This window comes from Protopterus annectens, chromosome 6.part1 (genome assembly GCF_019279795.1).
Source record: "Protopterus annectens isolate FY-2018-M chromosome 6.part1, PAN1.0, whole genome shotgun sequence".
Classification (NCBI taxonomy): Eukaryota; Metazoa; Chordata; order Ceratodontiformes; family Protopteridae; genus Protopterus; species Protopterus annectens.
The window spans coordinates 415,381,800-415,408,727 of NC_056738.1; the positions used below are offsets into that span (position 1 = coordinate 415,381,800).

A 26,928-nucleotide genomic window follows, 5' to 3' on the forward strand; every position below is an offset into this window, starting at 1 on the left:
GGGGTTGAACATACACCTACCTACTTTAACACACTACAGCATTACGCATTTACAGAACGCGCTACTGAGATTACTGAACACAGAGGCATACTTCTATGTGGCTGACAACATCCGCAAAGATGCCGATAGGGAATGATTACAAAGTGAGCAGTCAGAAAGCATGTTACAGTCCCAAGGTAGATGTACAGTAACACGGCGGTGCTGTAATCAGGCATACGAAATATCTACGGAGCACTACTACACTAAATACATATGGGATGAGCCACAGAGAGTACACCCTTCGTGAGAGCAACCAGAGTTTTCAATGTAGGCACCCATCGTGACATGGAAAATGGATATTGTTTGCCTGCATGACCACCATGGCTATACAGGGTCTTAATGGCCATGTCCACACAGTAACACACGTCTGTTTGGAACGTACAGTGTGTCCATCTACACAATGGCGTACTGGGCATGCTCACACACTTAGCAGTTGCAAGGGGAAAACATGTATGCACACGCGGTATGATCATGGAAGGGCACAGTGTGGAATGTACTGTGTGTCCATCTACACAACTGCATACTGGGCATGCTCACACACTTAGCAGTTGCAAGTGGAAAACATGCATGCACACACGGTATGATCACGGAAGTGTGCAGTGTGGAATGTACTGTGTGTCCATCTACATAACTGCATACTGGGCATGCTCACACACTTAGCAGTTGCAAAGGGCCGTCATGCATGCAGATGGAGTGTACACACAGAAGGGCACAGTACAGAAGGGCACAGTAAGGTTAAACTGTCCACACGCACAGGGCGGGCACACATGCAGTGACTCGTACACACACAGCTGACATCACAGGTGTCACGAGTGCAGATCACACGTACACACTACAGTGTACACCGTAGCTGTCAAGGCAGCACCATGTCATTGGTACAGCCATACACAGCCTCACGGTCCCACAACAGCATGTGACATATGTCCACAGGTCTGTACAGTGGTGTACACCAGCTGTGCAGAGTACACATGTACTAACATGGATCCAACAGGTGTTATGCATTCAAATCATACCAGTATACATGAACCTGTTTGCTCAACACATACCACGGCCCTTGCATAGCTGTGACATGACTGCTGCTGTACAACAATGAACACACGTCCGGATATGTCATACATGTGATTGTCTGGATGTGGTCATGGACTGCACACATGACACATACAAAGCCTTTGATGTACCACATGCATAACACTGGCGTAATCAGTGCTACACACCCAAATGGAAGCTGGACCCATGTCTGTTGAATGCTCACACTACAGGGTGTATGTCCAACAGTAGCAATGCATACAAACATGGCAACAGGAGACACATGTGACAACTGTACTGTGCATGCAGCAACCATGCATAAGCAGTGGCCGATGTCTGTAACATAGTTGCACCAACCTACGACATGCATACTCATCATAGGCACTGGTATACGGTGACATACAAACAGCACATATGGAGGTATGTGTGTACATAATGTGTTTAACCACCTGTCTAGATGCATGTGTGCAGGTGGCAGCTCACAGTTGTGTCACACACCATCCTACCCTGCCCTGTGCATACAGTATGCTATGTGGCTGTTACGTGACGGTGCTGACATAATGCATACACAGCGGTCAGGTGTTAACAACTATATGTCACATGGCACCTGTAACACATACAACCTCCCATGTGCATATAACAGCACATCTGCCGGATACAGTGTTGGTACACATAATGCATCACATACTGCTGCATGCCTATCACACGTATCATATGGCAGGTGTATCATTCACAGCACTGCCATGTGTGTATGAATGTGTGTCCATGGATGCCACATATCTGGGGAAATATGTCCCAGTTGCTACACATCCCTGTACACCATAGTAGACATCTGTACATACCCCAGTGTGGGGAGCATGGATTTGTCTGGTGTGTTGCATCCAACACGTTGGCTCTCTGTCTACACATGTGTGGTCACCACAGTGTGTGTGTGTGTGTGTGTGTGTGTGTGTGTGTGTGTCTGTATGTATGTATGTATGTCTGCTGCTCGGTGTGAGTGTGTATGCTAATATACTGTGGTGAATGAACACATACCACACATGGTGACTAACCCGTAATGGTGCTGCATTGCACAACCCTGTTGATGCCATAGGTGCCAGCCATACTGGCTACCTGTGCATGTCCCCTCCCTGTGACATGACATGTGGGTGCATAGTATTGTGAGGGTGCTGACCACACAGGCAGGGTTCCCTATCTGCACACTATGGGGTGTGTGTCATAGTGGTGTACACCCCATGATTGTGGTCATGTTCCCGTACTGTTACAGGGTCCTACTGCTGCACAGCGTGGGCCACAGCTGACAAGTGACACCTCAAATCATTGGCCATGCTGCTGTGTACAACACCTGCACCATGTCACCATACCTGTAGTGTGTCCTGCTATGTATGTCACATCTCTGTCCAGTGTAGCCTGTGGCACCGACCACATGCATCAGGTGTAGTATATGTGTGGACATGTGTGTCATGTAGGTGTCCAACAGTCAGGTCGAGGGTACATGTAGCATGCTGATATTGCCAGATGTGCCTGTGCGTAATCCACAGCTACATGTGGGGGACTGCAAACAGTGCTACCTGTAGCCACATGCAAGTACACCATAGGAGGGAATCAGGGTATCACAACCAACACAGTGCTACAGATGTAACCGTGACACATACCATGAACACATCACAATGCATGCTGCACCTGCACTACATGGTATGACTGCTGCATGTTGACAGTACTCAACCCATGTCACATACACATCTCCCAGTATTCATACACAACCACTGCAACATACACATCCCATGCTATGCATACACAGGTATCACATACACCTCCCACTATCCTGTCCACCCTGTGCATCAGAATATATATGCATAACCCTGCACCGATGGTGTGGATGACAGGGATGTGGCAGAGGCTTCATCATATGCACAGGGTGATATGTTCGCCAGGAGCATAGGCTGCACCAATGGATAACATCATGTGTGTGTGTAAGGGCCGGTGAGTTGACTGGATATGTCTGTGCAGAATGCGTGTGGATGTGGTGGAGCCCTACAGTTGTGTCTGCTGTGTGTGGGTATGTGTGTACACAGTACTGCCATATGTGATGCCTACACAGGGTATAATTGACAGCCCCAGACTGTACAGTGCAGGTTGCACAGCTCACTGTGTCCGTCTATGGCCATGTGACCTGTGCCTGCCTGGGGTTGCACGGGCACTACCAGGTGGAGGTACAGAGTGGCTACTGTCCGATGACACATGTCCGCTGGAACCGTGTCCACACTGGGACCAGCCAGGGCCACGCCCACGTGGCCTGCTGTGTCCTGGTGTGGACATCGCAGCACCAGCCGCACTGCTACTGCTACTGGCACTATGGGAGTGGGCATGAGAGGAGCCACGCTCATGTCGACCTACACTAGGTGGTGTTGCTGGCCTATGTCCACATGGCCTACACCGCACCCCTACCAGATGTTCCAGCACAGACAGCTCATGCTCACGGATTGCCATGCCTTGGTCAAGGATTCCAACCATTTCACCTAATCGCCTATCCAGTACATTAGCAATCTGCTGTTGAGCATTCGCCAATTCCTGGATGTTGTCAGTTAGGGTATGAATTGCAGCCCTCTGTAGCCTCTGCCCTTCTTGATTCTGCCGTTCAGCACGTGCCTGTGTCACCATTACAGTCTGGAACATTCGTCTGGTGATACCAGCTGCTGCGCTCTGTCCTGCAGGTGCATGTCTGCCAGAGGTCCTCCTATGAGCAGCACCAGCCACATGCCTGTGTGGCACATCTGCAGTCATTACACTGGCACCATGGTGTGTAGTCACACCTTCTGTAGCCACCACATGTTCCTGTTCAATGCCAGCAGATGCTGACTGTCCTTCCTCTATGGGCAACGGTGATGTGGTATGTGTTGGCAGCAGAACTGTGTGCGGGGAAGAGGGGGACATAGGTGGGATGGTAAGCATTGGCTCAGATTCAGCCCCTGACAACCCTGCCTGTACCTCATGCATATGTTCATCACCGCTAGTATCTGTGGGGACACTAACATCAGATGGACCACAGGAGGGTAACACACCTACACCACCTGTGAATGCAAAGAAATACCATAAGGTACATTAGACAGAAACACAGACACACACACACACACACACACACACACACACACACACACACACACACACGCACACACACACACACACACACACACACACACACACACACACACACACACACACACACACACACACACAGACAGACAGACACACACACACACACACACACACACACACACACACACACAGACACACACACACACACACACACACACACACACACACACACACACACACACACACACACACACACACACACACACAGTCACACCATGCATGTGATATTTCAGATGGCATGCAGCATGCCTGCACTACAGCAGAGGGCATGCAGCTCAGACATTAACAGTGTTAGTACGCATACCACCCTGGGCTGCACACTACATCAAGCAGGTGTCATATCAGTATCCATGCACTACACACAATCATGGTAGTTTGCATGCATCACTGTGATACACCATGTGGGCCAGAACAGGTTAACAGTACACATGGCTGACGTGACCGTGACATGTAATCTGCTGACATGTGCATTAACATGCATATATGTTTGACACAATGGTGTCCTGACACATGTACAGCATCATAATGGGCTTCACATTGCAGTGTTGTGTTTACGGCCTACAGATAGAATGCATGTTTAGCAAATGTGCATGTGCATGGGAGGGTACTGTGAGCCATCTACATTGCTATACAGTGTGGAGTACAGGCACTGTGCCATTGCATGGCAACATGACGCATGTATGTTGCTGTGGAAAGCATAACATGTACGCATTGCATAGCCATAACTGCAACACAGTCATGCTGTTCCACAGATCGTATATGGTACACGTCAATGACACCTCCAGTAGCTGCGCACAGGCATGTCGGTTGTTCTGTGTAACACATCAAATGTATTACTGGTCCACTACGGCTATGATTGTACTATGTGTGGACAATGTGCATCGGGGTCTATCCACATCTCAAGTACTGTGTGGCAACATGTCTCTGGCCATCACCCATGGCCATGTGTGCACATGTGTTGGGCAATTGTGTGTGATGGGCATCCTTTCCACATGTTTTCCCATATGACATACACCCATAGATGTCAGAGTTGTCACAATCCACAGGGCTATGCAGACTACAGGTTGGATGTTTGGTATGTTGGGTTTAGGTCATGTGATAGTGTGACAGTATTGCAGACAGAATACTACATGTCTGGAACATGTCAGGTGGCACATCACAATGTGTGCACACAATGCAGGGGCATATGTCACAATGGTGACACCTGTGGGCTGCCCACATCACAGCTCACTGTGTGGTACTGTGTGCGTACCACACATGTTGTTCCAATGCATGCTACATATGCCACCATTGTAGAACACCTCCACCATTGTATGCACAGCTGACCATACATATCACAATGACAGGTACTGTGGTTTCATGTCGGTGTACCCTTACAGTCGTATATATTGCACATGGGTGGCGTGTGTGTATGTATGGTGGTGCAACCTGCATAACGTGACTGGAATGAACATTAGATGTGCAAGTTATAACTGGCCACATGGCAAATAGATCTACACTGTAACATGCCTGATACTGACAACAGTCTCACCTGCGATGGACCCATGTCTGTGTGACACGCCAGAGGTACCTGTATAGGGGTGACACAACAGTAGGAACATTATCTATGACTGTATGACAGCCACAGGTTGCACTGTGCATGTGAACACATTCACCTGTGTGATAGCATATGGTATGCACATGTGTGCATACACAACATAGCATACTGTAGTATGCAGCTTGTGTGCCCATATACCTGGCATGTGTTGTTACTTTACATGATGTACAGTGACACCTGCAACTACATGGGATATAATACTCATATATGCAGTACTGACTTACCAGGCAACTCCAGGCTCATTGGTTGGGAGACACCCACCTCCACGATGGCAGCTAGTGTTTCCGCATGCTGTTCCCTGGGTGTCCCCAGACTGGCCAGTAGCTCCTCTGTGTGTGTGAGTGGGGGCTGGGTTGGTGGCCCACCACCTGTTCCACCTTGTTCTCTGGCGATTGCAGTGGCACGCTGTTTTGCATGCCGTATCAGGTCTGTGCAGTGTCTGCGTACCTGCTGGTAGGTTCGGTTGTTGCCACTCACATCGTTCACCCTCCTGCGTAGATCCTGCCATAGGTCATCCCGCTGCTGGGCATGCTGTGGCACATGGCTGAAAAGCACGTCATAGTTGTCGTGGAGCACTGGAATGATGACATCATCCTCCTGGCGGCTGTAGGCTGGGAGGCGTGTGCGTGGCATAATCTGTAAGAAATAATGATGGTGACAGGTCACAGTCTCACAGATGTACTGGCATACCACTGCACATACATTGCTATGACATCCACTACATCTGTACAGTAATCTTTGCAAAGCATCATGACACTGACACAGCTGGCATGTTTGTGTCACACCTGTCACACCCAATATGCAGTGGATATCATATCATATCTGTGTGTCAACTCATTACAGTGTACATACTCCATGTAGATGGTGTCTTGCTGTGGCCATGTGTATATGCCTGCACCTGTGTTCTTAACTATCTGCACTTGCCTCGATGTGTCCATGGTACTACTGTTCACCTGTATGCTGTGCATATGTCACATAGCAACACAGACACAGCCATACTGGACTTGAGCAGTGACAATGCACACATACACATGGACACCTGTACATGCATGTGTTTTGCCATATACATCTACTCAGCACTGTATGGGTGTTGAACACCCTGACACGGTTCGCCTGTATTGCACATGTGATAGACATGGGACAATGGCTATTCAGACAGCATTTGCAGGGTTGGTCATCAACCATACCATCTGTGGGCACAGTTTCCACGCTGTCACACAGCAATTGTGACACCGCAAGGTGCATCAGTGCCACATTACTGAGACAGTCAGTTGATAGTGCATGTACCATGCGGCCATCATACCATGTATGACTGGGATGACATGTGCAGCCTTGATGGACAGGTTGCATGGTATGGCAGGGGTATATCACATATATGGCACAGGGATCTGTCCAGCCTGTGGCAAACCAGTATTAGGACAGTGGCTGTCCATGACATATGTCATTTATATCAGGATATGGACATGTGGCATGTCCATCATCATGGTGTAGACAATGTCCTTCTGCAAGGTAGGCAGCATGCTGCATGGTGGGGGTGTGGATTGTGCAGGCTGATATCGCACATCCATGCATAGCCATTAACCCTTACAGGTGGTATGTGCTCCAATATTGGTCACCACAGTGCTGTATATGCCCACCCAGTGATCTCCTGTGCACATGGATGGCACCCTGACCTGACATGGGTACCTCATATGACTACCTCCGGTGCCTGGAGACATCGCCATGTCAGCGGGTGCACTGCACAGCACCATCCCTTCCACAGTGACCATGATGTTGACCACAGCCTAGGTATTCATTTATGGGTACAGGGATGCTCACCTAGTGGTGACACTGCTGGTATCATCCATCGGACCATACACATATGACACAAAACCCACCCACACAGCCCATTCTGTATGTTGTTCACAACACTGACACAGCTATACTGCTAGGTCACGTCCATTCCCAGCCGTACATACACAGATGCATGACATTTGTCTGTGTGGTATGGGCTACAATGACGGTGTGGCGCAACACAAACCCTGTTCAACTCAAGCTGGCGCTGATATTCTGTGCACATGTGAACACATTCACCCTGTTCTACTGTAGCAAGCAATGATGTACTGTGCACATGTCACTCTTGCACCATTTGTTGTTGTGCGTCTGTCAACAGGCCACTGGTGGAACACGCAAAGTATTCATAATCAAATATCCCTGCTGTCCTGTATAGCTGTACTGCTAACATCTACAGTGCTAATGTGTCATGGACATGCACACCATACCCATCAAGGTGATAGTGCAGTGCCACCCTGAATGACTCATCACCTCTTGTGGGTTGCTATTATCCAACACCCTATCTGTATAGTATGGTCAAGCTATGCACTTGTGCAGGAAATGTGAGCATGTCATTCGCTACTGAGTACCACTGCACACATTGCACAACATGTCCCACATGTTCACTGGCAGTCCTACACTTCCCAGCTTGCTGAAGGTACGACAGGTGTTGTACACATGTAACACACATATCCTGTGGGACATGGTCGTATGTACAGTCATGTCCAACTGTCATGTACCGGTGCTACTCCTATATGACGGACATGTCGTACGTGTGACAATAGAGCAACTATATCATGTACACATTCAATGCTCACCTCCCAACATACAGCACTACAGCCTGTGGGGGATGCACTTCTTCAGCCGTGCTGGGCCCATAGCTGTCAGTTGTACATCATTATGTGCAACGTACCTCATTTGGTGTTCTAACAGGTGCATGTTCATCACGGTTCCACATTGGAAGGGTCTGTCACACATTCATTGTTTACATGCCAGCCATGGCTTAATAGATGGCAATCATAGTAATTCATTGGGATATCATATTTATACGTTAGATCAGCGTATTTCAGCCATCATATGCCCTTCCTAGTTGACGCTGTTAGTGAGCCAGTTGTAGGTGTTCCACATTTTGCACATTAGTCACACGGTATGAGGGCTACTGTTACTCATTTGGGGGACAGGGGGCTGACAGCTTTGGCTGGGGGTAATGCTGTCGACAACCATGACTGCACCTGACACTCATTTGTGGATGTGTAACATTCGCATCACACACCTCCCATCACGTAGTCCCACATCATCTACAACACTGGCCACTCCTGCAAGGACAACATATGCAATATGTCTCTATACCCACTGTAGGCACCAGTGGTGGCCCCCATCATGGCAGACAACATCACCGGCGTATAGGCTGCACACTCATGGGTTACAACATTCACAACACACCAGTCACGGATGACTCTGTTGGGAGTCACACTGCAGTTCCACACATCAGGCTACACAAGGCATTAGTCACTTAGATGTTGCGGTCAGTTGACCACCTCTGCAACTCGACCTACGCACCCATGACACACATCACCAGGTACGATATATCTGTCATACACCATGTTATTGTGACTGCCCTGTGATGCCACTACACAGACCACATGTGCAGGGACATGCAATGGGTCACCAGTGTTATAGCCCTGAGGGTGTGTGCCTAGCCATGGTGGGCATTCTGCATTGATCTGGACATGGGAACACTGTACATTGACCTACTGTTTCACTGCAACAGTTGCCTATGCTCCTATTGTCATTCCACAGGCATGTGGTATCTGACCGCTATGACTGTCCGGGTCAAACACAATGCTGTGGCACACATGACTTGCACCTGTCAGCCCGGGGAGTACAGCTCACATGTACATCTTCAGATGCTATACTGCCTGTCTTGCGATTTCACATAACTGTCACCATCAGGGAGGTAACTGGCAAGCATGTCATGTGGTCATGTGGTACAATGCTTGCATCTTCCACTGTGATGCACGCAGGCTAGGCACAAATACTATTGCACCACTCCAACATCTCTGCAGTGACTGGGACCTGCCTCTAGGCTCTGCAGAGCACACCTGCAATGACAGGTTGTAGACGGACCATACCTTTCAGACACATACCTGGACCGATACACCCACAGACGAGGGGTTCACACATCACACAATGTTTTGCACACATCCTGGATAGTTGCTTAGCACAATGCATCAGAGGTGCTCCATGTGCAGCTAACTGTATTTGGGACCGCTATACACATTGTAACAAGCAACAGAGTCGACATTATACACCACAGGTTACATACCTTCTGTGTTGGTATAGTGGACAGTGGGCCTCAGACAGTTACTACTGATGTGTGACTGACACTAACCCACACTTCCCTAGGATAGACACCCATGTACCAATACATGCTTGAGTCATACCCTCCGCTCAGCTGGATCAACCAATACACAACACCTCCGATACCTACACTACCCTTGGCATGAACACTACTGCCACGTGACTGGTGTGACACACCTGGGGTTATCCCCTCTTTGGTGGATTCCAAACATATGCTACACAAACTTGCTAGCCACATCCTGGAAACACACACATCACAGCATACACAGTACATGTGTACTACAACAACTACTACAGATGTCTGCTGACAGCAGTTGTTAACATCATGACACCCGTGCAGATGGACACTAAACATACATATGCTGACACATACCCCAGTGCACTTCAGTAGCATGTACACTATTGCAGGGATCATGCTATTCCACACAGAGCCATGGTGGTACTGACCAGATGACAGATGCCATTGTGGTGGACATTTTCCATGAACATATGATGTACAACCACAGGTGCAGGCTGTTGCACAGTGGTGTACATTCACATGTGTGGGGTGCCTCACTGGTCAGCCATGGTGGGTCCACGAGGTCCCTCATCACATACTCCAAGGCTAGCTACTTAAACATGACTGCCACACATTGCAGTGTGGGGCCTCAGTGATTGTGGTGGTATGTCAGTAGTCTTCGGCAACATCCACATCTGCTGTCACATACAACAGTCAACTGAACATTGCAGACCAAGGTAATGTTAGTAACGTGCCAGGGGATGGATTACTTTACGACAGTACACCCTCTCACTCACTACAGGGCCACAAACCATAAATGAACATCGTGGTGTCCCTGTGGTCACATACACAGTACTGACCTACACCCTGTATGTCATGGGACACTGGCCCAATGTCACCTTCCAATGTCCTTGGCCGTAATGTCCCACCAACCTGTGGAGTACATGTCTCCCCACCCGGCCACAATATTCACTGGTAGCCTTTTGTCGGACATTGTAGCCCTTGAATGCCACACAGCAGCATTTATCACACTACACACAGGTGGCACCATGTTGCATGAGTGGGACTATAATCATACACTCCTGACTGGACCATTCTACATGGCTATGGGGCACATCATCAAGGACGTAATTCACAAAGACATTGATGGACTCCCGTCCTTTCCTTGCACCCAGGTTGGGCTTGGAATGCCACTGCAAGGCCCCTACACATGGTGGACACCTTCCATACAGTTGCCAGGGCAGTTGCTGATGGTACGGAGGTCCACACATCATACATTGTCCTCACATTTCCTTTCAGCACCATTCCCCATTCTGGTATTGACAACAAACACATCCACCTGCACATCGTACCCTGTGTCTCAGGATGTTATGTTATGTGGCTCATGGACAGGACACACAGTGGGGCCAGCATACCATAGTACCTACTACATGCCAGGTACATGTTGCATAACACGGTCCTCAGTCATAGGGCCACTCATGTTCAGTATATGCTTCCATGCAGACCATGCTGGCACAGAGTACTATCCCTGCCTAGCTTTCAAACACCTACAGACCATGCACCATGATTGCTCCACCAGCTGATACTGACACCTACCAGATGAGTGTCAGTGTGACAGATACATCATATGAGTATCATGGCATCAAGCTGCATGATACAAGGTGCACGCACATCACCTTTGCATTACACCATTCACCCACTAACTATCACATGGATAGTGGTCCCCTACATACATATCACATTGTACATGGTTGCAATACACACATATGTCGCACACACTGCTGTGGTTACCGTATTCCACTGTGGCATGGGTATCCTTCTTCGAGGCCACACCTATCTGTACTGGGTGTGTAGCTGGTACATAGGCAGCCATTGTACCTCTGAACTAAAGACATCTACACACAGTCAAGGGTACAACATCCCATTTTGGGTGTACCTTAATCAACAGCTACGGCTTTACGTGCCACAACATTGACATGCCATGATGTTTACAGAGCTCAGACAGTTTACATATGCGGCTGAACTATGGACAACACATCTGTACACATTTGCATACCACATACTCAGGGATGACTTCTGCTGCTCTGACAGGGCCCATGTCCACCATATTATTGATGCATATACTCCTCATACATGACATATGCAGTGGCCACTGTGAGCTAAATGCTCCTGGATATGTGCACACACACCACACTGCGTGGGATGTGCTTCTGTGTTACATCCCCTAACCTAACACACGCCATGCTGTGAAACGTAGGTCCTATGTACATCCCGAAGGGACACTCAGTAGCACTGTTCATGTGATACCTCCCTTGGTGTTTGGGTGACACATGTAGGCCTGGGATCACTGCAGCGGCTGTACTGTGTAGAGGTGCAGGTGACACCTGGCTCTGCTGTTCACAGGACACTACCCTGGAGGGGTGACACTACTGTGTACACTGTACATGTGGTTACACATGGACCTGCCAGACTGCATGGTACCCCACTATGCACCTGTGCAGTTACTACATGTCCTTTGTGCATGGTTAGCTGGTGTCCCTTCCATTTAGTGTAGCTATCATGGTACTACTACGTCCCATACCTGCAGGCCATATGTATCCTGTTATTGTACATACCAATAGGCGATACCTGTGGTATGCATGATATGCCTGTGGTACTGTGTAGAATATCTGTCATATCTACCTAGAATACTATACATTACACATATTTCACACAGTATCCCCTAATGCAGAGCATACTTGCATGGCGGGCCAACCTTACATATGTCATCGACGGTATATGCACATACACATGTGTGCTGTGACAGTATACATACATATATATACTATCCCCTGCTATGGCACATCCTTGTTGGACATCCACTACCAGCAACAGCATGTGGAATGGCATTGCTCTGTTTTATGCCATCCTGTAGCATCCCTTGTGGTGTCTGTGCTGTGTACATAATGTACCACTGCTGTACACATGGTTTCTACAAGCGTTAGTATGTTCAGCAAGACATCACTACTTAACTACCTTTCACCACTTTGTGCATTTTGGACAAGTTTAATTAATGGAAACCAGCATTCACATACAGTACAACTTATTAATACAGATCATGCGTTACACAACCTTACATATCGTGTGTTCTACATACCTTGTTGGCATTTAGTTTTGTTTCGTGTCATGTCATTTCGATTTGTTTAGATTAGATTCAATAGTATCTCTATGTTTAGACGGTTTGTCGGTATGAGCATACGGTTTGAATGTCTGGAGAGTCATCCTTATATATGTCGATACATGCAACATGTGAGTTCATCCCGCCAATTGCTGTTCCTCAGTGAGTAATTACGTGCATATCACCTGTGCATCTACTCCATTCGGAAATTACGCGTCGACACTGGGGTATAATTGGATTCTCCACCTGGGCGTTGCCTATTTGCCCTACCTTCGTGGAGACAGTCTGTAATGTGTTATGTTACATATAACTGCAACTGCTATGCATGGAGACAAGTATATTTGGGATTCATGTCCCCCGTGGATTGTGTGTGACAGGTGTAGTATTTGGTTCAACATGTGGGTGTACCTGTCATACCGATGACTGATAACGGAGTATTGCATTCAAAACCTGTACCATGGCTGTTTTTCCGTTATACAACGCATGCAATTATGCATTCCGCCTTTAATTATGTCTCTCACACGGTATGTTGGGGTTCTGCAGATGTCATTGACTGACTGTATGTTTGTGCTGCTATTACGGTATGTATTCCTTTATTATCTAGTGTGGGGGATATCGGTGGTTGTACGTAACAGATACGGTTTGTGGGACTTGCATTTCTACATAATCCATATAGTTGTGTGTGTGCTCCATCCCTACTTGGAGAGTTAACAGTTAATAGTCTTATGTTATGGGATTGTAGGTTGGGCTGTTGTTAATTGGTTTCTATATCGTCTGCAGGTGAGCTTGATACATGTATACCTCCGTAATTTATGCGGTATATCAGGGGATATGTGTATGTGACAGCTATCCCTTGTCTTTCTGTCCCAGATATTTGCAGTCATTGTGGTCGTGTTGTTAAAATAGCCTGTTTGCCACTGGTTGCCACATTTTCATATGGTAATTGTTGGACACTTGCGGGACACACAGCAGTGTTTCCGGGCCAACACGTGGCCACGGTCAGTACACAGGTAGCACATACTTTTGTCCGTGATACATACCTATTGTTGTGTGACTTTGCCAACGTATCATATTGCATGTAACAATTGGTGTCGTACATACAGGCATGACTGTTACATACGTCTGTTACATTTCTTATGGGACATATTTCTGTACTACCATCTAGGACATTTTCACTTTGTATTGTTCTATGTCAGGACACACCTACCCAGGGTGGGGCTGTCCCTACTACTGTGGGACTGGTAGTAAACATATGCCTGAGGCTAGCTTAACGTATGCCTACACCTAATGTTCCGATCTGCCTCTGACTTGGCACCAACATACACATGTTGCAGACACACACACACATTACACTCACACAGTGACGCACACGACACCCTCAATGCACACGTACACATACTACGGCACAGACGGGGACAATTGCTCACAGTACCTACGTGGACCGCGACACTGGTAGCGGTGACTAACTCTCCCTTCATATCACCATACTATTACACGCACATGTACTGGTCCAGTACTGTGTTCTGTCGGTCTTTCAGAGTCGCGGTTATGCATATCAGTATGTTACACATTCCATGGTTGGCGGTATCCTATTATTTTGTACCTCATAGATGTTATGATTGTTGTTGCACTATCTATTACATTTACAGATATCATTGTATACATCTAAGTCACCTTATATCCCTGTAATTCCCTTTCTATCTGTATTATATATATGCATATGTGTACATATATATCTATATATATATATCTATCTATATATATATATATATATATATATATATGTATATATATATATATATATATATATATATATATATATATATGGATATATATATATATATATATATATATATATATATATATATATATATATATATATATATATGTGTTGCGGCGAACGTGGCAGGCACACAGCAATGCCATATGCTGTGGGACTCAAGTACTGTTCAGGTGTTGGTGTTCCGTGTTCCACTGGCTGTTGTGTTTTGTGTTTGGGGGCTGCCTATGTCAGAGTCACACATAGGGCCACCTATACATTACAATTTACAGGTGGTCATGTTTGTGTGCTGTCCATTTTACTGTGTGTGCAGGTAGGGAGGTGTCAGTCCATGGGGCCTACACTGTCAGCATATGTGCTATACGTTCCCTCTTTGCCAAGGCGTAGGCATATTGGGTACGCCTCTGTCTGCCTACTGCGGCTGGCACAGTGTGTTCATGGTCTGAATCCCTCTGTGCCTGAACTGGCCTTGGCAATTGCGGTGGGCTTTGTGGCCCTTCACCATTATGTACCTGCAGCAGCTGCTTCCGCAGGATCATATTATGTAGCATGGCACATACTATGAATATGTGGGCACATGTGCCTGGAGAGTACTGCAAGGCTCCGCCAGATGTATCCAAGCACCAGAACTGTGTTTCAGCATCCCGAACACACGTTCTATGATTATTCTGGTTTGTGCATGTGCCTCATTATGGCGCTCTTGCATGTGTGTGTGTGCATTTCTGATGGGAGTCATCATCCACGGCTCCAGTGCATAGCCAGCATCCCCCACAAGATGGTCATGTGGGATGTCCCCCCCTGAAAAATACCTGATAAAGCTGTGAGGCATGCCAGATATGGGAGTTGTGGTAGCTTCCAGGGCTGCCAGCACACACATCCATGATAATGCCCTGGGCATTGCACACGACCTGACAGTTGATGGAGTGGAATCCCTTGCAGTTTATGTAGCGTTTACCCTGCTCACCGGGTGGTGACTTGATTTGTATGTGCGTGCAGTCTATTGCACCCAGTACCTCTGGGTATTGTGCCACACGGTGGAAGTGGCGCATATTGCTAGCCAACTCCTCCTGAGATATGGGGAAGTATATCTGCTCATTGGCATGTGGTAACATGGCATCCAGGAACTGGTGTAGTACCCTGGATGCTGATGCCTGTGAGATGCCCATTATATCTCCAGTTGGCCTTTGAAAGGTACCTGTGGCCAGTATTCACAAGCTTACACATACCTTTGTGTCCACTGGGATGGGTTCCCCTCTGTTGTTTCTTGTTCTCAGGCGTGGCCGGCACAGCTCCACTATTTGCTGTAAGATGTCCCTGTCCACCCTGTAATGCTCTACTATCTCCAGGTCATGTAGCCCCTGGTAGGTTACCCTTGGTCTGAACACTCTCCTTCTCCTCCGAGGCCTGCGGTGGTTGTTGGCATCCTCCTCCACAACACTGTCGGTCTCTAACACATGCTGATGGATCACGGCTATGGCAGCTCCCAACATGTACATTTTAAAAGTTTCCCGTGTGTTTACACCTATGGTGTGGTGTTTGGCAATACACGGTTGTGTGTTGTGTGCATTCACACTTTATACTATTGTGCTGTACACACCGATGATGTCATAGGGTGTGTTTGTATGGTCGTAGCTACAGGTTATCTTCTCTGTTTTACTGCTGGAACTACGATTGTGGTGCCTTTGGTGTTGAATTACTTTTGCCTGCCATGGATTACCTTTTGACCTTCCCTTACAATTTCTGCATGTTGCACCTAACATTTTCTAGCGTGCATTCTGCAGAGTACTGTCATTTGTACTTTCATGGACATGGCATATCATGCGTTTTGTGTGCTACTGCCGGTCTGCTGCCAGTTTGCTTTGCTCTGCTGTGTCAGGTCTCCTATCTTTGCAATCCGCTACCTCCCCTACTTTCTTTGCATTCATATGCCTCCCCTATCCTGCTTTGCAGGTTTCTGCATGCAGAGTTGTCAGCTGCCGTTGATTAGCCTTCGTGGGCTGATTGGGGTTGATTGCTCATTAGTACTCCTATTACCCTTCTTCCGCATTTCTTTATATTCTTCCCCTCACCTTCCTGTTTTTACTATTGTTTGCGGGGCGTGCGTCGGATTACTGGATTTCGTGAACGTTGTCATCCTCATCCACATGCGCTTTTGCGCGTTATGTGTGCTCTCAGCTAAACGATTCCTCCCCACCCCTGTCCTGCAGCTTTGCTTAGCAATGGACAGGCCAGGTTTGCTATGCTCCAATGTGCTTACTGCTACGGTGGCACACCCCTCTGCTGATGTCATGTATCTCCTCTGAGCCAATCCTCAGTGTTATACCGCTGCGCCGTATGGTACAACCTTACTCCGGCGGGACATTTGTGATTCAGTATTATCTGCCTCATTTGCATGGCATTGACTACTAATTCATAGTTACCATGCCGAAGAATGCCGCGAGCCCTTAGCAACCCTTGCACCTTGGTTGTGGTGTTACATGCATACCATAGTGTATTATGCTGTAAACTGATTTCTATTACGATGCTATTTTATAACATTTTTATATTATTTCTTTATGTTACACCTTCCGCAAACATGTCCTGCGGTTCTGCTGTGCGTTACTGTGGACATGACATTAATTGTTGTTGTTTACGTGTTGTGCATCTTTTCTTATGCCATTGTCTGTGTATTTCACCATTGGCATATGTTGACATTGTGATACCTGGGTCTGGCCCTCTTCCATTGCTCCTATGTTCTGTTTGGGTAAATGTAAACCATTTGTTTTGGTTTACATTTTCGTGGGCTTACGCTACGCCTGAAACACTTCATGAATCGCTATATGCCTTCATTTGCATGGTGCCACACTGCACAAGGGGTGATTAGCATACCTACGCTGGGGGCTGCGCAGATCTGGCATACGCCGGTAGTGCATGTGGAATTGGATCATACCTGAATCGCTCGGCGGACATATTTGGCATTATAACGCCTACGCTATGCATGCGCATGGCGCAAGCTTCATGAATCCCGGGGAGTGACACTCCTATCAAACAGGGTGTTTTTTTAAGTTCAGAGAAAGAGCAAAGAACTTGCAAGCAGCAGAAGATGACCAGAAAGAAGGCAAGATTAATGTCTGAGTCATCTACAGACAACCAGTAGATGAGGGTGAGTTTGAAAAGGTCATTTTGAATTTATCTAACTGTATTTTAAACAAATTTCATGTTCAACTGTTAAAGTTAGGTTTAAATTTCATTCCCACTAGGCGAGCTGATGTAGTTGAAACCATTATTGATTTAAAGAAATTTACTAGTAAGTTAAATCTGAAATATATTTTGAAAGATGTGAGAAAAACAATAGCATGTTTTTTAAACCTTCTAGTTTTAATCCAGCTTTAATTCATACTATTCAGGTGTTTGAAACAACATGTGAGAATGAGATTCATGCTTTGCTCAATAAAAAAAGTAAATATTATTTTAATAACTTGAATGCTAACATGAGAAATGCCATGAAGGAGTTAGTGACTTCTAGAGACATCAGAATAATGAAAAGTGATAAGGGAGGGCTCACTGTCTTGATGAATCAAAAGGATTATATTAACAAAATGGAATCTATTCTCAGTAATGTGAATGAATATAATATTGTTTCGATAAAGGACATAGAGAAAAGTTTTAGATATGTTAACAGCTTTTTGTATGAAAATTTGATGTGCAGCAACATGGATTCTGCAATGTATAATTTTTGTGAAGTAGAACATCCTAGAATAGGAGTAATGTTTGGCATTCCTAAGAGTCACAAAAGCCTAACGGACCCCCCCCCTTCAGACCTATTATTTTTGCCCCGAATTATGTCACAGCAGGTATGTCAAAAATGATTGATGCAATGCTTAGTTCTATTGTTTGTAAAATGAAGTCTTATTTGAGGGACTCTTGGGACTTTTTAGATAGTATTCGGTTTGTGAATGAAGCTCATTTATTCAGTCTGACAGAGCACATTATGTTCACTCTAGATGTAGTGTCTTTGTACACGTCCGTACCCCACGACAAGGGGATAGAAGCAATGAGAGCATTTTTACAGCAATGTAGTAATATATCTAATGGAGAAGTCAGTTTTTATTGTGATTCTATGGAAATGATTTTAGAAAATAATTTTTTTATTTTTAATCATAGATTTTACAAGCAAGTTCAAGGAGTTGCGATGGGGTCCCCAGCAGCCCCAGTGTTTGCCAACTTAGTCATGGGGTGGTGGGAACATACCATCTTGGACTCCCTGAAAACTGAATTCAAGATAATTTATTATAAAAGATTTATAGATGATTTAATTTTTATTTTATATGGAGGGGTTCGAGAAATGCAGTTATTCTGTAACAAGTTGAATGAGGTTTCTGACTTTTTTAAGTTTGTTGTGGGATGTTATGGGAATTTCATTAATTTTTTGGATGTAACTCTGACATGGGATGCATTGGGAAAAAATTTTACTAGTAGTATTTTTCGTAAAGAAACTTTTAAGAATAATTATTTACACGCAACCAGTCAACATCCGAAATTCATGCTGAATAACATACCTAAAAGCCAATTTATATGAGCTAGCATGATGACGAGTGTTGATGAGACATTTATTAATGAGATTGAATTCATCATACAATTATTTTTGGAGAGGGGGTACAGTGAGAGTTTGTTAAGGGAAGCAGCTAATGACATTTCTAAGCAACATGCGACTTTGTATCCACCCATTTTGAAAAATAGACCAACACCCCAAGTTAAGGAAACTGGAAAGTATACTGAAATTTTATGTTTCAGTATGAACATGAGTGTTGACAATATAGGCATATGTAATACTATAAACAATAATTGGAAGATCCTCGAAGGAAATGCTGATTTAATGGCAGCTATTATGGGGAAACTAAAGTTTGTTTATAGGAATGAACATAGTTTGAAAGGAGCATTTGAAAAGGGGAACGATAGAAGCACATGTAGCATTAAGAAGGGCCACATCAATAGGGGTATGCACAAATGTCATGCTTGTTCTGTTTGTAGGTTTATTTTAGAAGGTCCTTATATTCAACTTCCTCTCATACCTAACACTATAGGGGTCCCTGGTAATTTTTGTTGCAAAACAAAAGGAGTTGTTTATATTGCAGTGTGTGACAAATGCTCATCATTTTATATTGGTATGACTACTAGAAAATTAAATGTTAGAATGAAGGAGCATATGTATAATATTAGAAAAAAGGAAAAAAACAAATATTTTATAGACATAGTGTTGAATGTATTGGTTTTAAAAAAAATTTTGTTTTCTATCCTGGAACACTGTGAACCTGATTACATGGGGGGTGATTACAGGAATTTTTTGGCTCAAAGAGAAACTAGATGGCAAATTAAATTACAGGCGGATCATTTTCCTGGGTTAAATGAAGCCATCAATATTAAATGTTTCTTAAAAGATCGTGAAGCATATGTTTTATAATGTTTGTTATTGTAATGTATTCAATTATGGCCATTCTATAGTGCATAATGATGAATGAAGAGTTTGTTTTTTGTAAAGGGCTCTTTAATTACGATTTTACACTATGCAATTGATTAATTGATTTTAATTGTGTGCAGTATTTAAATGAATGTTTGATGTAACATTTCTTTTGGTTCTGAAGAAGTTTCTTACGAAAGCGTTGAATAAAGTGGAAGTTACGCTAGTCTGTGGTTTCCTATTTTCCAGCCTTGAGCAGTTTCTTTTGATTTATTTTTTGTCCAGTTGCTTTGTCGACTTTTGATTTTTGTTAATATGAGGACATTGTTTATACCACTTCTTGATTCGGCAGTCTGGATTATTTGGGAAAAATTAGAGAACATTTATAATCATGCTAAATTAGTTTAAAAAGCATGGTAATTTAGGCAGTCCTGTAGCTGCTGTTTTTTTAATTAAACATAGTGCAGTCTACCAACTTAAAGACAGTTAGGTTTGAACAGGTTTTTGTATCATTGAGGGGTAGCTTTTACAATTTAGGGAAAGTATATTATTTTTTAAAATATTAGACTCGTTACTTCTGGCTTCAATTCTGAATTCAGCTGGAAAGAGGTTATTACAGGCTGATTGGTCCTTGGCCATCATTAGTTCATTTTAATTGCTTGTACCTTTACATATTAAAATGTATTGTGAGTGTTCTGATTCCATTGAAGGCTGTTCCATCAAGCACGAGGGGCAAGAAAATTGTTTCCTTGAAGTCTTGGTTGAACTAACATTATTATTATTATCAGGCTGGGCTGGGTAAAAGAAACAGAGGAGAATTTAGAACAAATTGGAATTAGATGATGGACTAGCAATGCAGGTACCATCCATGGCTATCACATGTATACCCAGACTATAAACAAACAGTTTAGAAATGGAGAACAGGTGCAGAAAACAAAGGACAGAACACAGAGAAATGTAAAGCAGAATATACAGAGAAGGGTGAGGATGGAAACAATACATTAAGTGGTGAGTTCCAAGTAAAGTACCGAACAGAAGAAAAGCCAAAACGCTGCCTCATACAGTGTGAGACTAACTTGCTGAGATGAATATTTTTGTATATTAATGTCAAACAGTCACCAGCAGGCTTGTGAATGCAGTAGAAAAACACATCAAGTAAAATGCAAGCATGAAGGCAGCCAGCAAAGAATATGTAAGAAAGGTAAGGAAGAAACCAGACTGTAAACTATGGCATGAAACTAAGCTCACAGAAGGACATTCAGGGTAGAAGAATTTGATAAATGTAGAAGAGAAATGGGAAATGAAAGGGTAAAACCTGATATCCAGTCGTAAGAGTGAGCATATAATGTACAGGTACAGGTGTGAAGGACAACCGTTTTATGGATATCAGCTTTGTGGAGGGAATATGAAGAATTTTGTGATTTAATTTCTTTGAACAATTTCAAGATATTGCAAAGCAAGAAGAATTTTGTTCACTGAATTCAGAGTATACACACACCCACACACACACACACACACATTTATATATATATATATATATATATATATATATATATATATATATATATATATATATATACAATGCATGTAAAGATATTACTTTCAGGTCACAAAGATACATTGAAACTAGAATAAAGTTAACTATGTCTAGCAAATATATTCTAAATGAAATGTGCTGTTCACAGCAGCAAAATAAAATATTTGATTCCAATTAACAGGGATACTGTTGAATCAGATGTAGAATGGCAGGAGTACAATGAATATTTTGAGTATTACTTGTAGAGCAGAACCAGTAAAATATTAGCCTGGGGGGATACACTTAAAGAGTTGCAGCCAGTAACTTTCCTAGTATATGGGCTGCCAAAAGTAGATATGGTGACTAAGATGCATTGTGTTAACAAATTGTACATACACATTAATATAGGGTAAAGTCAACCAAACTGGAATAGTAATGTGTGTGTGTGTGTGTGTGTGTGTGTGTGTGTGTGTGTGTGTGTGTGTGTGTGTGTGTATATATATATATATATATATATATATATATATATATATATATATATATATGTGTGTGTGTGTGTGTGTGTGGGTGTGTATGCGTGTGTATGGTTAAAACATATAGTAACTGTAAGTACTGACTCGAAAAAACATTATCAAAATGCTAATAATTGTCTCTAGATTTTAAAGATGGGCATAATCATTTAAAATGGCAAGAAACTACTGAGCAGGGCTGGCATTTCTAGACTGATATTACTGGCATAAATGAACAGAGGTTCACTACCAGACTCAGAAAGATAAACTTAGCAAATTGTGTTAAGTACATGACGAGCATTAAAATTAGCCTTTTGCAACTAGAGTAAGAATGTTAAAAAAAGTTAGAAAGCAGAACACTAAAAAAGTAAAGATAAATAAATGACCAGAGGTGAAACACAAAGAGTCTTGTCTGAAGTCTGGACAGTGGTCTTGTATGAGATAGCCTAGTGTCCCCACCCCTGAAGATACTTAATCATACTTTTTAATGCAGTGGCAATAGATTGCTTTTTACACTTGACTCCAATAACTTGCACATGCTCAAAGCAAATTTTTAATTGGAGTTTTTTTTAAGGAATGAAATGCACAACTGCAGTATTGTGATCTAATAAATATATTTTTATGTGACAAAATCGTGTTTATTTGCAGCACAAACATGGGAGTGTCATGGTGAAATCAACAAAATTCATATCTCTTCAGTTTACATTTTAAAACTGAATTGCAGGTTGATTTCAAGCAAAGCCTGTTACTTTATTCTTTTTAACATCCTAGTGTCATCCCTGAACTCACACTTTCACTGTATAGCAAACAAATGAAACCGTATTTCCTTCAGTTTTGAAAATTACAGAAAAAAACATGAAGAACACGGAAATGTCAGTTCTCCTTAAGTCACTATTTGTCCTTATCAGAACTTTAAATTGGATAACACAGCCCATAATGACCATGCTTCACATTTGCAATTGTGAATAAAATTAGCAATACTGGGAAAAAACAACTGGATAGTTACCATAAAAGAGAAACATAGAAGGATATCTTGCGGATACTTGCTGTTTTTACTAGGTCAGCTATGGTGAATCTGCTCTTTGCTGCCTGGAGTTCCATTTGCATGCTGGAGTTCACAAGCTGGAAAAGCAATAAATGCAAATATTTTTGTATGTTTTTAAATAAAGAATGATCCATGTATTTAGTGATTGTTAATGTTTAAAACAAGAAAGACATTACATGGATCAGAATAACGTGTCAGGATTTGTTTAATGTAACAGCATTTGCCAACAAAATTTTGAAATGGCAGTCCTACAACTTGGTGTCTCACAGGTCTTTTTAACCACGCAGTCATTAATATGGCACTGTTGGCAAGCTCATGATAACCCATTTACTTTACAAGAAGTATTTGGTTTGATCTTCTGTTTTATTAACTGATAACCCACTGAGCACATGCTGATTTAGATTATGCTACTGACAATGTCAGTTCATTGATAATTTAATAAGCTGATACACTAATATCTTGACGTGCATGGTAAGTATTTGATAGGTTGTACATAAAAAGTTCCCCAACCTCCTTGCTACTTATGAACTCCAAGACTGCTGTATCAATGAGAAAAGGGAACATAGAGATTGTTCTCTGATGTGTGACAGAGCCTAGTTAGTCAGGACCTGACCAGTAAACATAATTAAGTACTAAGACATTCAGTAAAAGAAACTCAGTTCATGAATATACCTCTTCATTAATAATTAGTAGCAACTTGTTTAGCCACCACTTGTTGTTGTTTGTCTTTTTGGCTTTTCCCAGTTAGGGGGTCGCCACAGCAGAACTCAGGTCCGCTAATGATTGGCAGTAGATTTTTAAGGTGCCGAGTTGCCAGCCTGATGCCCAACCTTCAGCGAAGGCATGCGCATTCACGCATGTCTTTCAGAGGCCACTCGACCACAGGGAGGACATGCAGACTCCACACAGAAGGCACTCCAGCCGAGAATTGAACAGGAAAACCTCTTGCTGTGAGGCAACAACACTACCGCTGTAGCGCCACGGTTGCCACCACTACAGGTTATAATAATGTTTTTCTTAATTCTATACTTTGCAAAGTGGAGTTGTAGTGTATATGAACTTATTTATACATTTTGTTTAAGTGTGCATCATATTTGCAAAAAAAAAATAATAAAATAAGCATTCACTATATTTCACATGTTGTTCATTTGTTTCAGGGTATGAGTCAAGTGTCGAAACTTTGAAATGTAAATAAAAAAAAAATAAAAATAAAGAAATCTTTTTAGTACACCCCCTGCTAATTAAATATACCAATTCTGAGATCACACTACAATTAGGAAAATGGTAAATTTAACGTTCCACACTACATGGTGATCACCATTTTAACGTTTCGAAGGTTCAAAACTTCATGTTATGGTCTCGATCATAAGAAATTTGAAGTTTTGAAACTTTGAAATTTAGAAGTAGACCTATATATATATATATATATATATATATATATATATACACACACACACACACACACACACACACACACACACACACACACACACACACGCACGCACGCACGCACACACACACACACACACACACACACACACACACACACACACATGAACTCTAAGATCTAACAAACTTAGAGAAGAAATTGAAAGTAATACAAATGCAACATCCACCTTCTCATGCTTCTCCAAATCAGACTAACATTACAAGATGCCATCATCCAGTGACAATGTTCTGAGCATTTGTTAACTGGCTGTTGACAAACAGGTTTTCCAGATTTTAAATGTTTTCATGTTTTAAATTCCTTTATTTTTTTTTTAATTTATTGCCATCAGTAATGCAATTAAATTATTTCATCTGTAGTTTGCACTTTAAGGACTGATATATAACACTCAGAAAGCAGACCATTGTTCTTATTGTTATTATTATATAAAACAATAGATACTGGGTCAATGTGTGGACCAAAACAACATAAAGATGCAGTGTGGCTACGTCCTGCATTCCCTAACCCATGTCATAACCAAAATCCCACAGTCACTTACTAAACCTAAAGGAAAAGGGTGCTGCTATGAAATGTATATAATACCCAGTACAGCTCATAATAAAATGTTTAAAATATGTAACCAAAAGATTGAAAGAGAACTAAATATTAACAACAAGCATATCAAGAATCTTTAGCTAAGTCTGCTGATTACAATAAAAAATTGTTAAGTATATCAACGCTAAGAAATCAGATCATGTTGAGGAAGTTATGACACACAATAATGAGGTAGCAACTGATAAAATCCATGGCAGATATTGGAACTACTAAACTGATACACAAAGGAGAGCTACTAAAAGTATTACATTTATACAAAATTTAAAGAATGAAGAAAGATGAAAACATCTAAATCTTTTACAGCACCATTATAGGTTAGTAAAGGTTAAATTGTGCCTAGCGTTTAGGGCTTCCAGAGAAGAATTGTTAAGGGAAGATCTGTGTCTTTCATTAATACATCAACATGTGGAAATGAGGAATGGGAGAATTTTGTTCAGAACAAAAATTAACAGAACTAAAAAAATGCTCAAGGTATACTGATATTGTGGAACATTCTTCCCCCAAGGATTAGGGAATCAGAAACTTTAATAATTTTAAAAGTCAACTTGATACTTATACTAGAGAGAACAAATACTTACATAATATGCAGGAGACTGCCTTATTAAAGGTCTAGCTAACTGATGGCGACAAGAGATTAACTGTGTAAAACTCCTTCCTCCAAAACCCTAATTCCAAACCGTTCTCCCTGACCCTAACCTTAAAACTCTCAGTTGCTTCCTAATCCTAATCACAAACTTGCTCCTAACCTTAAATATCCCAGTACCCCCTAGAACTTTAGATCCTCTAATCTTCCACTCATTCCTACTCCCTCCCCACAGCTGTCACACTGACCTTATTCAAACCTGGCTACATGTTTGAGTAGCCATTCCACTCCCTCCACAGCTTCTGCAATTACCTTACTCAAACTCCCGTACTTGTATATGTGGCAGCCCCCACTTCAACTCCACTGCTGCCACAATTTGCTTGAACTCAACTGCAGCTTTGAACACTAACCCATACTCAGCTATGAGAATGTGGTATGTCAACACTTGGGATTGAGCACTTAAAATGGACCCATTTTTGACTTTTTGTATGTGTTGTCTCACCTGATTATCTTTACTTTTGTTAATACTAAACACTCCAAAATGAAGTATATGCTCCTGATGTAAACAAGCTAGCTAAAAATAGAATGCTCTTTGTCCCTGTTTTTGCTAGTATGAGCTCTTTCTTTCCTTCTGCTAGGTTGCACTGAGATGCACAAGCACTTTGCTATAGGGATTTAGAGATGTGCAACCACAAGCAGGAAAATGAGTAATGTTGATTTTATTAGAACTGCAAACAAAACCATATGCCGTATACAGATAGCAGTGGTTTACATTTATGAGTAATTGTGATGTCCTGACACAAGGGTCACCCCCCCCCTCCCTGGAAGCTGGAGCCTGTCAGCTACAGACCCATTTGCTAAGCAGCCTTAT

The 26,928-nt window shown here is 43.2% G+C and overlaps 1 protein-coding gene across 1 annotated transcript in view; it reads right to left on the reverse strand.

The window, feature by feature from the left end:
* Positions 1-26,928, reverse strand: part of LOC122805305 (solute carrier family 22 member 6-A-like) — a 404,358-nt gene that overhangs the window by 90,039 nt on the left and 287,391 nt on the right. The window contains exon 6 of the mRNA XM_044075393.1: positions 23,395-23,510. Coding sequence (XP_043931328.1) covers positions 23,395-23,510 — 116 coding nt within the window. The remainder of the gene's footprint in view (positions 1-23,394; positions 23,511-26,928) is intronic.